This window comes from Aquarana catesbeiana, linkage group LG05, assembly GCF_042186555.1.
Source record: "Aquarana catesbeiana isolate 2022-GZ linkage group LG05, ASM4218655v1, whole genome shotgun sequence".
NCBI classification, from domain to species: Eukaryota; Metazoa; Chordata; class Amphibia; order Anura; family Ranidae; genus Aquarana; species Aquarana catesbeiana.
In genome coordinates this window covers 521,842,539-521,857,446 of record NC_133328.1, presented here as the reverse complement: position 1 = coordinate 521,857,446, position 14,908 = coordinate 521,842,539, and the positions used below count along the sequence as shown (strand labels likewise).

The window sequence follows — 14,908 nt, the reverse complement described above, 5'->3', positions numbered from 1 at the left end:
GAGAGGAGCCTCTAAGTGTAGCAATATGGTTACATTTATTGAAGGGACAACTTTTAGCAACTCACATGGTTGATTTAAAAGAGGCACATCTAAGTATGCAGGCATCCGGGGTAAAGCTGTCTGCAATCTTCACCGGGAAGACTACACTGCAGTAGAGCGATCTGAAAGCGTGGCTTGAACCGCTCGTGGAGCGCAGCGTGGAAGGGACAACGTCAATGGTAGTGCGGAGGATAGTCTATGTGGACAGCTTTACCCCAGATGCCTGCATACTTAGATGTGCCTGTTTAATATGGCAACACCCTGATGGCAACACCCTTGACCTTGTATTCTCCTACCTATGCACTCCATGCAACTTCTCAAACAATCCTTTTCCTCTCTCCGACCATCACCTTATTAGTTTCTCCCTCCCCCTGTCTCCCACCACCTTTCCCTCCAATCGCCTAACCATCACCCGTAGAAATTTTCGCAACTTCAACTCCTCTCTCCTCTATTCTGCTACTGACCACCTCTATGACAAAATCTCTCCTCTGTCCTGCCCCAACCAAGCCACGTCCATCTACAATAAATCCCTGTCCTCCACCCTGGACAAGCTCGCTCCCCTCACTACATGCAGAATCAAGCCTCGACCCCTACAACCCTGGCAAACAGATGACACTAAAATTCTCAAACAACGTAGTCGCGCTCTTGAGCGTCTGTGGCACAAGACTAAGTCTCTCAAAGACTTCAACCAATACAAATCTGCCCTCCAAAAATACTATTCTCTCCTCCACACTGCCAAGCAAACCTATTTTACAGCTCTTATTAACACCTCATCTAATCCCCGTAAACTCTTCTCTACCTTCAACTCTACTTTGTTCTCCACCGCCTCCACCCACTGACTCACTCACTGCCCAGGAGATCGCTAATTACTTCAAAAACAAGATTGATTCAATCCGCGATGAAATCTCTGCTCTACAGGTATCTCCCCCAGCTAAGACCCCATGTCAACAGGTACAACTGACACTCCCCCTATTCAAATCTACTACTACAGATGAAGTTGCTAAACTCCTTTCTGTCGCTCACCTAACCACCTGTCCCCTGGACCCTATTCCCTCTCATATGCTACGGTCGCCCTCTGACTCCATCCTACACTCTCTAACCCACATCTTCAATCTTTCCCTCACCTCTGGCGTCTTCCCCCAATGCTCTAAAACATGCATTGGTCACCCCCATACTTAAAAAGCCGTCCTTGGACCCTACCAATCTTAACAACCTACGCCCTATCTCCTTGCTCCCCTTTTCCTCTAAACTCCTTGAACGCCTGGTTTACAACCAACTGAGTGACCACCTCATTAAAAACAACCTTCTTGATCCCCTTCAATCTGGATTTTGCCCTCAACACTCCACAGAAACTGCTCTTTTAAAACTCACAAATGACCTACTAACTGCAAAAACCAACAGACACTATACTGTACTCCTACTTCTGGATCTTTCAGCTGCCTTTGACATGGTTGACCACCCCCTCCTCCTCAAAAAACTTTACTCCCTCGCTCTTCAGTGGCTATCATCCTACCTATCCCAAGGCACCTTCAGTGTCGCTTACAATTCTACTTCCTCCACTCCTCTTCCCTTCTCTATCGGGGTCCCCCAAGGTTCTGTTCTTGGACCTCTTTTATTTTCAATCTACACCTCTTCCCTGGGTCAGCTGATAGCCTCTCACGGCTTTCAATATTATTTCTACGCTGACGACACACAAATCTATCGCTCAGCTCACTCCATCAGTCTCCTCACGCATCACTAACTTACTAACCGACATATCTGTATGGATGTCACACAACTTAAACTCAACTTGTCCAAAACCGAGCTTATATTTCCTCCCGCACGTGCCTCTTCCCCTGACTTGTCTGTCAAGAGCAATGGCACAACCATCCACCCGTCCCCACATGTCAGGGTACTAGGTGTTATCCTGGATTCTGAACTCTCCTTTCGGCCCCACATCCAATCACTTTCCAAAGCTTCCGCCTCAACCTCCGCAACATCTCCCCTATGAAAACCACAATGAAACCACAAAGCTCCTGATTCACTCCCTGGTTATCTCTCGCCTCGACTGCTGCAACTCCCTCCTCATTGGCTTACCTTTAAATAGACTATCCCCCCTTCAGTCCATCATGAATGCTGCTGCCAGACTCATCCACCTTACAAATCGCTTAGTGTCTGCTACCCCCCTCTGCCAATCCTTCCATTGGCTGCCACTCGCCCAACGAATTAAATTCAAAATACTAACAATAAGTTACAAAGCCATCCACAACTCTGCCCCCAATATCACTAGCCTAGTGTCAAAATACCAACCTAATCGCCCTCTCCGTTCCTCCCAGGACCTCCTGCTTTCTAGCTCCCTCATCACCTCCTCCCATATCCGCCTCCAGGACTTCTCCCGAGCCTCGCCCATCCTCTGTAATTCCCTACCCCAATCTGTCAGACTGTCTCCAAATTTATCCACACTTAGGCAATCCCTGAAAACTTTCCTCTTCAGAGAAGCCTATCCTGCCTCCATCTAACAACTGCACTATTTTCTCCATTAGATCATCCCCCACAGCTATTACCCTTTTGTATAACTTGACCCTCCCTCCTAGATTGTAAGCTCTAACGAGCAGGGACCTCTGATTCCTCCTGTATTGAATTGTATTGTACTTGTACTGTCCTCCCTAATGTTGTAAAGCGCTGCGTAAACTGTTGGCGCTATATAAATACTGTATAATAATAATAATATCGACCATGTGAGTTTCAAAATTTTGTACCTTCATTAAATTATATCAAGTCAAATTTTATTATTTTATTTAATAATTTTTTTGCTTGTCTTGCAAAACGCTCTCAAACCAAGTTACACTCAAACCAAGGTTTTACTGTATATTTGGGGGTTAGAAGTAATTTTCTATCAAAAAATACTGATTTAAGCTTGTAAACAAAGCGCCAGAAAAGGCCTGGTCTTCGAGTGGATAATGTGTTTTTTTTTTTTTTTTTTTTTTGTTTCATATATATTTATATTGCCTTGTATTCCTATTTTAAACTGAATGGGTTTTTTTATTTATACTTTAACATGAGGGGGTTAATATCTTTTCTCGCATTAAGAACTATAAAGTCTCACAGGACAGTGTAATATAGTGTCCATAACCATTTTTAAACAGAAGAAAAATATAACTTGCACCACTTGGGGTCGGTTCACACTGAGGCAGCACGACTTGCAGCGCGACTGCCTCAGGCGACCCAGGTCACGACTCAGCGGCGACTTGCAAAACGACTTCTGTATAGAAGTCAATGCAAGTCGCCCCCAAAGTAGTACAGGAACCTTTTTCTAACTCGGATCGACGAATGGTTCTATTGTACAGAACGGGACGCTACTTGTCGGGCGACTAGGTCGCCTGACAAGTCGTCCCAGTGTGAACCGAGGCTCACTGTAGTTCATGCCATGGTGCAATTCACATAATATACGGGCTCTTTATGAGGTGGATCCATTGGTTTTATAAAGGTTTCGGCAGCTGCTTTGAATTAGAAGAAACACGTACTGTGAGAATATGGAGGCTGCTGCTGACTTATCTCTTTGAAAATGCTGGTTGCCTATCAATCCTGATCTGGTGGTTTCAATGCTACCTGAGTCACTGACCAGGAACAAGTGTGCAGATAAGAAATTCAGATTCGGTAATCTAAATGTTCAGAAACAGAAAATAGTTAGTTAGGCTAGAGCTAGTCGGGTAACAAGGTTTTTGTAGAAACATGACTTGCAGATTTAGGGTGTATGACTTTAATTCTTTAGGTGTATTGGATAATGATGATTTCCTATACAAAATCACTGGATGTTGTCCCTACAGATGATCTAAAGCAAATGTAATTTGTTGGTTTGTGATGTCTATGCTTTGGTGAGCTCCCAATCTAAGTTTGCCATATCCTGAGATTGGCTTTACTCCAAATTAGGGATGCACCAATACCTTTTTTTTTTTTTTTTTGTACTCGCTAATACCTACCGCAACTTTTTTGTTTACACTTCAGCTGTCGGCAATGGTATAAAGCGGTGGTCATCAACCCTGTCCTCAGGGCCCACCAATAGGCCAGGTTTGCATGATAACTGAAATACATCACAGGTGATATCATTTGCTGCTCAGTGATTGCAGTATTCTAGTCTGCATCTCCCCAAGGTAATACATAAAACCTGGCCTGTTAGTGGGCCCTGAGGACAGGGTTGATGACAACTGGTATAAAGCATTAAAAAATTTACAAATTAAATAAAAAAATGTTTTTTATTTTTTTATTTTGCGCTTTTTTTCAATGTGAAACAAAGTATGCCCCCTCAAATTTTTGTAAATATTTTGATCTCTTTTCATTTGAAAACACTGAAGAAATGACACTTTGCTAAAATGTAAAGTAGTGAGTGTACAGCTTGTATAACAGTGTAAATTTGCTGTCCCCTCAAAATAACTCAACCCACAGCCATTAATGTCTAAACCGCTGGCAACAAAAGTGAGTACACCCCTAAGTGAAAATGTCCAAATTGGGCCCAAAGTGTCAATATTTTTTGTGGCCACCATTATTTTCCAGCACTGCCTTAACCCTCTTGGGCATGGAGTTCACCAGAGCTTCACAGGTTGCCGCTGGAGTCCTCTTCCACTCCTCCATGATGACATCACTGAGCTGGTGGATGTTGGAGACCTTGCGCTCCTCCACCTTCCGTTTTTGAGGATGACCCACAGATGCTCAATAGGATTTAGGTCTGGAGACATGCTTGGCCAGTTCATCAGTGGTCATCTTGGAGGTGTGTTAGGGGTCGTTATCATGTTGGAATAGCGCCCTGTGGCCCAGTCTCCAGTATGTCACAGTACATGTTGGCATTCATGGTTCCCTCAATGAACTGTAGCTCCCCAGTGCCAGCAGCACTCGTGCAGCACCAGACCATGAAACTCCCACCATGCTTGACTGTAGGCAAGACACACTTGTCTTTGTACTCCTCACCTGGTTGCCGACACACAGGCTTGACACCATATGAACCAAATAAGTTTATCTCCATCAGACCATATGACATGGTTCCACTAATCCATGTCCTTAGTCTGCTTGTCTTCAGCAAACTGCAGGCTTTTCTTGTGCATCATTTGTAGAAGAGGCTTCCTTCTGGGACACCATGCAGACCAATTTGATGCAGTGTGCGGCGTATGGTCTGAGCACTGACAGGCTGACCCCCCCCCCCCCCCCCCATCCCTTCAACCTCTACAGCGATGCTGGCGGCACTCATACGTCTTTTCCCAAAAACAACCTCTGGGTATCACATTGAGCATGTGCACTCAACTTCTTTGGTCGACCCTAGTGAGGCCTGTTGACCACTGTATGGTCTTGGCTACCGTGCTGCAGCTCAGTTTCAGGGTCTTGGCAATCTTCTTATAGCCTAGGCCATCTTTATGTAGAGCAAAAATTCTTTTTTTCAGATCCTCAGAGTTCTTTGCCATGAGGTGCCACGTTGAACTTCCAGTGACCAGTGAGAGCGACCAACATCAAATTTAACACACCTGCTCCCCATTCACACCTGAGACCTTGTAACACTAATGAGTCACATGACACCAGGGAGGGAAAATGGCTAATTGGGCCCAATGTGGACATTTTCACTTAGGGGTGTACTCACTTTTGTTGCCAGCGGTTTAGACATTAATGGCTGTGTTGAGTTATTTTGAGGGGACAGCAAATTTACAGGGTTTCTACAAGCTGTACACTCACTACTTTTACATTGTAGCAAAGTTTTATTTCTTCAGTGTTGTCACATGAAAAGATAGAATAAAATATTTAGAAAAATGTGAGGGGTGTACTCACTTTTGTGAGATACTGTATGTTAAAGGTGTAAAAATCTTAAACAAAGCAAACAAAATTTTTCATTATTAATAGTTTATAAAATAGAAGTGAAGAAAAAAAAATCAGCAGGACAATAATGGTTAAATGGAGAAGGAGAATAAGCAGTTAATACGGCTGATTAGAGTAGATTAAGGGTTAAATGGAAACAATTTTTTTTCTTTTTTTTACCCTCCAATTTAGTTTGTTTATACCTCAGCTGTCAACAGGGAAACCTTACTGACAATTGAATGAGCCATTATGCTTGTTTTTTGATGACAAGGAATTGGGAGACATTAGTCTCAAAAGATCTCTTTGCACAGTGTACTTCAAAATACATGCGGAGAAAACGCCTTTGTTACATAAAGCAGGATAGAAATAGAAATGACAGTTCTGCAAAGAAAAAAACTGCACTAACCGCCAGATATAATGTAACTGGAAAAGCCAAGCTTGCTGTAGTTAATTACATCCTGTTGAATGCTTACCTAATATAAATCTTTCAACACTCGACTTTTACTAATGGAAAAGATTCATTGAAACAGATACTGTTTATTTTAACACCTCTCAACAAACATGATTTTCATGACTTTTGTCGTAAAAAAAAAAAAAAAAAATTTAAAACTGTTACTGTTCTAAAAGCAGAAAACTTAAGATGACATGAGCAAACATAATTTTTATTCAATTAACATATGCCTATAACATTGAAATTCCTTTGCTGTTATTTTATTAATACTTATAACTGGGAAATGCAGGACTGAAAGATCGAGAGGTGGCAAGACAAGAATCTAAAGAATCTGAGACTGATTCACAAGGAACCTTGGAAAGTAAGTCTAAACTGTGTTGTATTCAGGTCTCTATTACATACATTCGTTCAATTACATTAAACTTTCTTCTCTTGTCTTTTTTCTTGTAATCTTTGTTTTAATTTTACTTTATCGGTGCACACACATAAATAAATAATTTAAAAAAAAGGTGTATGTATGTGAAAAAAAAAAAAAAATATATATATATATATATATATATATATATATATATATATATATATATATATATATATATATATATATATATTAAATTTATATTAGTCTACACAAGTAAAAAAAATTAGACAAAGATACATTTTATATATATATATATATATATATATATATATATATATATATATATATATATATATATATATATATATATATAGCAGCCTACTTATATTAACCACTTAAGGACCAGAAGAATTACCCCCTTAATGACCAGGCCATTTTTTGCGATACTGCACTGCGTAACTCTGTACCCAAACAAAATTAACGTGTTTTTTGTCCCCCCCCCACAAATAGAGCTCTCTTTTGGTGGTATTTGATCACCTCTGCGGTTTTTCTTTTTCTTTTTTGCGCTATAAACAAAAAAAAGCGTCAATTTTGAAAAAAAAAACTTTTATACTTTTTACTATAATAAATATTCAAAAAAAGTAAATAAATTTCATTCAGTGCTATGAAAATGCTCTGATGACTGTGTAAATATCACTGGTAGGGAAGGGGTTAACCCTAGGGGGCGATCAAGGAGTTAAATGTGTTCCCTCATGTGTCTTTCTAACTGTATGGGGATGTGACTGACTAGGGGAGGAGACATATCGCTGTTCCTACTTAGTAGGAACAGACAATCTATCTCTCCTATCTTAAAAGAATGGGGTTTTGTGTGTTTACACGCACACACATACCTGTTCTGGCTCTCGTGCCTAGCCGACATCGCGGCCGCGTGACACACACATCAGGTTCCCCACCGTGCAGCAGGCGCACGCGCATGCTAGAGCTGTTTAGGGGGCCGATATACAGCTACGGCGATTCGCGAGATTGTGCCGACCTGCCGCGGTATAATGACGGCGGCTGGTCGGCAAGTGGTTAAACTAAAGTCCCATACAAAGTTGTCCATGCAGGAGTTTCAGCCTCTCCTTTTCAGTCTGCAGCGCTGTCATTTTCTGTAAAATGCAATATGGCTACTTAGAAACGTTTTGCACACAGATGGTGTATGGAATGCCCCCCAGAAACATAATTTCCTGCTTGTGTGATTGGCTTACTGATTTTCCCAGAAGTCTGCACTAAGATAAGTCTGATTTTAGGCATCCCCTGCAATAAAAATGTCATTTTTGGTGGGATACTCCCAGAGGGATATCACATCTTAGGGCATTTTCACACTGATGCAATGCGGTATTCGGTCCACTTTCAGGACATGCACCAACACAGCTCGATGTAATAGAAGTCTATGGCAAATTTCAAGAAAACCACATATACGCTATGCTGCACCTCACACTGTGTGGGAAAACCTCTGTGTGAAAGTGCCCCAAAGGGATGCAGATTCTGTCAGTTTCCTCACCAGAACCTTGTAAGGGCAGCAACTGATTTGATAATTCTAATGTCACTCCCATTCACATTACTCTTTAATAAGTTGGGGATAGAAAGTAGTGTGTCAATTGAAAAAGAAAGGTAAACAAAGTAGAAAGACATGGGAGACCATTGGAATTCTATACGTTTCAAGATTAAAGCCTATTCTCAGCTGTGGAAGAACTGATTTGGCTGCTGTTTACCTTTCATATTAATGACCAGTTTCTCAGGGATAATTGTAGGCATCTGAAGTCCTCCTACACACACTATTGGGGTTCCCTTAGCACTCAGAGTTTAAAGTAGACTGCAAGACAAACACCCCCAGCACTCAGAGGATTTCTATATAATCCAAAATGTTCAACAATGAAACTGGAATGAAGAAGGGGGCACGTCCCCCGAAAATTGTTAGCTTTTCAGCATTGTGGTACATTGGATGGGATGACACTATGCCACCACTGGACTGTCATTGGTGTGATACAATGCATACGTTTTTTTTCCTCTTTTGTGAGTATGTATTTGGCGTTTATTGTCTAATTTAATCTCTTAGAAACGCACTAGGCATTTTCGTCCTACTTGTGTATTTCTAAAGGCAAAACTTTTTTTTTTTCTTTTTTCTCTCTCCATTTTTTGGATAGTGTAAGGGAAGATTAGAACCCCTTCCAGGTGTGGTGTGTGTGTGTGTGTGTGTGTGTGTGTGTGTGTGTGTGTGTTTTTTTTTTTTTGTCATCTGTGCCCCATAGGGGAGATTTTCCTTCACTTCATGTCCCATGATCAAAGTTGGAAGTGGGAGGAAATCCCTCCAAAGTGAGGGAACTAGTGTCCCCATTAGAAGATTTCCCTCCTATTACAGTTCTGGTGTCAACCCAAAATTTTTAGGATTTTCTTTTTAATTCGCTTTTGATGCTAATGGTAAACAGGACAAATGGTGAGGGTGAAACTACCTAACAGAAGTACAGACAGCAATAAAACCCAACAGGTGTTCGAAACCTCTTTCCACTCTATCCAAAACTTAAAATTTTGCACTTTAATATCCAAGCAGATATCTGCCCTCAAAAAGCCAGGGAGTAACCAATTTATAGTTTGGCTGAGGTATGAAAGCCTTTTTTTTGCCTTTGACACTGTCTGCTCCTTCTTCCTCTGGGTACCTCCTCAGCAAGCTGTGTGCTATGGGGGTACCTGTGCAAGCACGCTCCTTACCCAGGCTGTGTGCATCCATAGACATACAAACCTCCCTCCTCCATAGGAGTTTGACTGCAACAGGAGCCTATGGCTCCTGCTGCCCTTGGTGTCTCCTGTGAGGCCAGAAATTGAACAGAGCAGGATCGGTGAGAGGAAGCAGTTAAGTGTTTAGGGTGGGGGGTGAAGGGAAAAGTTAGTAGACCATATTTTACCTTAATGCAGGGAATGCATTACCATAAAACAGTGTGACTTCAGAACCAGATTAAAGTACAATGAGCCTGATTTTCCTGTGTTATTTTGTCCTTGTGTGCATGACAAGTTTTCTCAAGTCCATCCAACCAAAAGTGAGGAATAGCTGGTACACTGAACAATACCTTGCATAACAACAAATGTCAATAGAATGAGAACAATTGAGTTGTCTTACTGATGTTGGACATTCTGCACAATGTGTACACAAACACTAAAATATATCGGTTATTCTGACTTTGACATAAAAAGTCACCCTGTTTCTACACCAACATGATTGTGGCTTTTACAAAAATGTATCAATATAACTTCCCAATTCATCTTTGGATTTCGGACACACGTTTTTAATGTTTATTGAAAAACAAAATAAATCAGATGTCAAATGGTAAGTACACGCTACACTTGTCTGTACAGTTCCTGAATGCTCAGATTTCTGCACGGGTGCTGCAGCTGGTTATTTTGTTAGCTTCGTCCAGTTTATATCACAGATACAGATTTGCGTAACAGACTTTTGGAACATTTTTTTGCAAACCCTGCAGTAGAAAAACTTTCTAGTTAACGCACAGAAAAGTAGGATATGTGCCTAGCCTAAGGATTCTCAGATGGTGGATGAAGGATCTGACCAATAAACAACCATCCTTTGGGAACACCTGGTCACAAACCTGCTGAGCAGACACCCTTGTCCTTATTTTTAGAAAAAGTATCGTTAGAAACCATCAGCTCTTAACCTCAAAATAAGTCATAGAAGAGGTATTTGTGGAGTACCTAAAGACTTGTGGAACACTATGGCATTGACATCCTGTCTATGGCACATTCACACGTTATTTCAGTGAAAGGTCCATCAATGCAGTTCAAAGAATATTTTTTTGTGAGCACTGTAAGCCAGTGGGAAAGCCATCAGATGCTCTGTCAGTAGAAACTAGTGATATCTCAAGAGTATGAGGCACTACGTAGATGCACAGGTTGAATCCTCATCCTCCGTATTGCCTCAGCTCACACAACACTAGTATAAGTAACTATGTAGATACATAGGTTGAAACATCACCCTTAGTATTGCCACAGACCACTGAACTGGAGTATGAAGCACTGCATGGAGGCATAGGTGGAATCCTCACCCTCAGTGTTACCACAGCCCACTCAACCGGAGTATGAGGCACTATGTAGATCCATAGGTTGAATCCTCACCCATAGTATTTCCTCAGGCTACTGCACAGGAGTATGAGGCACTACATAGATCCATAGGTTGAAACCTCACCCTCAGTATTGTCTCAGACCACCGTACAGGAGTATGAGGCACTATGTAGCTCCATAGGTTGAAACCTCACCCTTAGTATTGTCTCAGGCCCTAGAACAGGAGTATGAGGCACTATGTAGATCCATAGGTTGAAACCTCACCCTTGGTATTGTCTCAGACCACCGAACAGGAGTATATGAGGCACTATGTAGCTCCATAGGTTGAAACCTCACCCTCAGTATTGTCTCAGACCACCGTACAGGAGTATGAGGCACTACATAGATCCATAGGTTTAATCCTCACCCTTAGTATTGTCTCAGAACACCGTACAGGAGTATGGGGCACTATGTAGCCCCATAGGTTGAAACCTCACCCTTAGTATTGTCTCAGGCCCTAGAACAGGAGTATGAGGCACTATGTAGTTCCATAGGTTGAAACCTCACCCTTATGCCCCGTACACACGGTCGGACTTTGTTCGGACATTCCGACAACAAAATCCTAGGATTTTTTCCGACGGATGTTGGCTCAAACTTGTCTTGCATACACACGGTCACACAAAGTTGTCGGAAAATCCGATCGTTCTAAACGCGGTGACGTAAAACACGTACGTCGGGACTATAAACGGGGCAGTGGCCAATAGCTTTCATCTCTTTATTTATTCTGAGCATGCGTGGCACTTTGTCCGTCGGATTTGTGTACACACGATCGGAATTTCTGACAACGGATTTTGTTGTCGGAAAATTTTATCTCCTGCTCTCCAACTTTGTGTGTCGGAAAATCCGATGGAAAATGTCCGATGGAGCCCACACACGGTCGGAATTTCCGACAACAAGGTCCGATCGGACATTTTCCATCGGAAAATCCGACCGTGTGTACGGGGCATTAGTATTGTCTCAGGCCCTAGAACAGGAGTATGAGGCACTATGTAGATCCATAGGTTGAAACCTCACCCTTAGTATTGTCTCAGGCCCTAGAACAGGAGTATGAGGCACTATGTAGATACATAAGTTGAATCCTTACACTCAATATTGTCACAGCCCACAAACAATATCTCATGAATGCTAAAATGGTCACTAGTTTAACTCCTAATTGAGACTAGTAAGGGTTGTTTACACCATACATAGGTGTGTGCAGGGGGTGTGCCTGGGTACACCCTAATCACTGTGTGGATTCCCCTTACTGCCTAGGTCTCCCCTCGAGTTGCACTTTTTTTTTTATCCTAGCAGTGCTGCTGGCTTCGCTCCTCTTCTCTCCCCGGTTGCTATGGGGGATGTTTCAGAATGGAAAGCGAGGAAAGGGGCTAATAAATGTAATTGACCTGCCCCTTCCTTTTCTAAATGAACACCCTCACTGTGTTTATTCATAACTGAAGCATAGTAAACTATGTTTACTATGCTTCAGTGAATGAACATGAAGCATCTCAGCACAAAGCACTATCCCATTCATTCACTGTCCAGTGCATTTGAGGCTGCAGAGAGAGGCATGTGTGTTTGAGCATTGGGGTGCACACCCTAATGCAATAGGCTGAGCACACCTATGACCCCATAGCACGTGGTAATGAAAAAACTGTAGATCTGTGAAGTGGAACTTTTAGGTCCCCAAGTCATCCTGAGATTAGGGCCAGAAACCTGTATCAAATGTTGTTCTAAAAATACTCACTCCAAGGATTGAAGCTCAACAATAAAGGCCATTGAGAGAGACTGTATGAAGTCTGTAGTTCATGTATGTATGTATGTATATATGTATGTAGATAGGGAGAGAGAGAGATACATTTTTGCAATGTACGTTACCATAGCGCACATCTGACAAACTTCTCAGAACTGGTTCAGTGTTGGAGACTGGGGATGCATTCAGACTGTCGTACTAGGAGCTGTTCTATATATCCCTTGCTTTTATTCCAAGCACTACATGTGCTCTTGTCTGGCTGGCAAACACTGAAACCTAATCACCTTTAATTGGCATCAAGCACGCCATAGGGATTGATTTACAATTTAGATCAATGGTTGGATGTATTGTACTGCTGAATAGTGCATATGGAGGGGGCTGAGTCAGAATAGTTTTGAGACAAGCAAAGTTGAATGTTCATTACATAAATAGTTGAAGTGCTCTGTAATGAGTGGAGACCCAGCTGCAGTGCAGAGATTTACCGTACCTGCGTGGTGCAGTTTAAGCTGTATCGAGCTTGAACTATAATTGTGCTAAGCCTAACTTGCTCAAGGGTTGAACTACGTACAGGCTTGTATAAAAAGAGTTAAAGCCATCTAAGTGCGGTACCCAGTAGCAACCATCTCTGATTGGTCTGACTGGTGAAGAGTGAATGCAGTTGCTATTTGTTTAGGCTGATTGCAAATTTTTTTTTTTTTTTTTTAAATTGGTAAAGCAGAACTAAACCCTTCTATTCTTTACAGCCAAGGAAGCCGCCATTTTGGCCTCTGTGTGTTCTGCAATTTACATGGTGCTGCATATGTGATCAGTTTTGCTACCAGCCGTTTGGCATGACCGTTCAGTTGAGAGCACAGATAACTGACTTTTCTCATTCATGGCTTGAACATGTTTTGGGAAACCGTTAAATTGATAGGTTTAGTTTCATGTTAATGACCCTAGCAATATAAAACCCTGGGATATAAAATGCTGCACTAAGTGACATAAATGAGTTTCCTGTGTAGAAAATATCTGGCCTCTTCACATTTATGCCAGTGTAATGGCGAATAGGTTGGCAGCGCCTTCTAGCGATGTGTGCATTGTAGTGCAATCTATTACATATGTTGGCAGCTACTGTACATATGCCCTGGGCTGCCATTCTAAATGAGTGCAATGCAGACAGTAAAATTTGTATTTTTCAACTAGTTACTGAAATGCATAAGTATGCAATCAGCCTTTATAGTTAAAAAAAGATGGCAGTCTATTGAAGCGGTTTTAAGCTCAAAAGCAAGCATTATATCGCAGCTTACCAGTTCTTAGATGTGGTGGGTGCATTAGTTTTATTATTTTTCTCCTTTTTTTTTTTTTCCTTTTTATTTTTATCTGGTGATCCAGCCAGTAAGTCGTGTGTGGTGGTTTCTTCTTTTTTTTTTTTTTTTTTTTGAGCGCAAGCTCTTTTCCACATGAATCAGTTTACAGGAATGGGACAAACCATTTACCACTGATAGGGGTGCTTATTCATATAATACCTTTTATCCTAAAAGGAGGAAAAAAGTTTCCTGTACCTGATTAAAAAGTGTGAGCTGGAGTTTGGCGTCAATTTGCTGCTGTCCCTCAAGTTCAGAAACTACAATTCCCATCATGCCTAGTCATGTCTCTGACTGTCAAAGTTTTACAATGCCTCATGGGACGTGTAGTTCCACAACAGCTGGAGGGCCGTAGTTTGGAGATTCCTGCTCTAAAGCAGTCAAGTATTCCCCAATGAATAATCTATGGTAGTATTACTTATAAATATTAGTATTTAAAGTAAGCAATATTGAGTTGGACCACCCTCTGCAGCTTTAATAGCTTCAACTCTTCTGGAAAAGGCTGTCCACAAGGTTTAGGAGTGTGTCTGTTGGAATGTTTAACCATTCTTCCAGAAGAGCATTTGTGAGGTCAGGCACTGATGTTGGAAGAGAGGGCCTGGTGTTCTGACCTCAACCCAACAGATGTTTTGTTGGGTTGAGGTCAGGACTCTGTGCCAGCCAGTCAAGTTCCTCCACCCCAAACTTGCTCATCCATGTTCTTATTGACCTTGCTTTGTGCACTGGTCCAAATCTTTTGGTGGAGGGGGGATTATGGTGTGGGGTTGTTTTTCAGGGGTTGGACTTGGCTCCTTAGTTCCAGTTCTAGTTCCAACTTGACCCTGACCACAACCCGATAGAACACCTTTGGGATGAATTGGAGTGCATACTGCGAGCCAGACCTTCTCGTCTACATCAGTGCCTGACCTCACAAATGTGCATCTGGAAGAATGGTCAAACATTCCCATAGACACACTCCTAAACCTTGTGGACAGCCTTCCCAGAAGCGTTGAAGAGTTATAGCTGCAAAGGTGGGCCAACTCAATATT

At 41.9% G+C, this 14,908-nt stretch overlaps 1 protein-coding gene across 9 annotated transcripts in view; it reads left to right on the top strand.

Moving 5' to 3' along the window:
* Positions 1-14,908, top strand: part of ASPH (aspartate beta-hydroxylase) — a 325,502-nt gene that overhangs the window by 103,905 nt on the left and 206,689 nt on the right. For all 9 annotated transcript variants that reach the window (XM_073631691.1, XM_073631689.1, XM_073631688.1 and 6 more), the window contains one exon: positions 6,594-6,665. In XM_073631691.1, the coding sequence (XP_073487792.1) occupies positions 6,594-6,665 (72 nt within the window). The remainder of the gene's footprint in view (positions 1-6,593; positions 6,666-14,908) is intronic.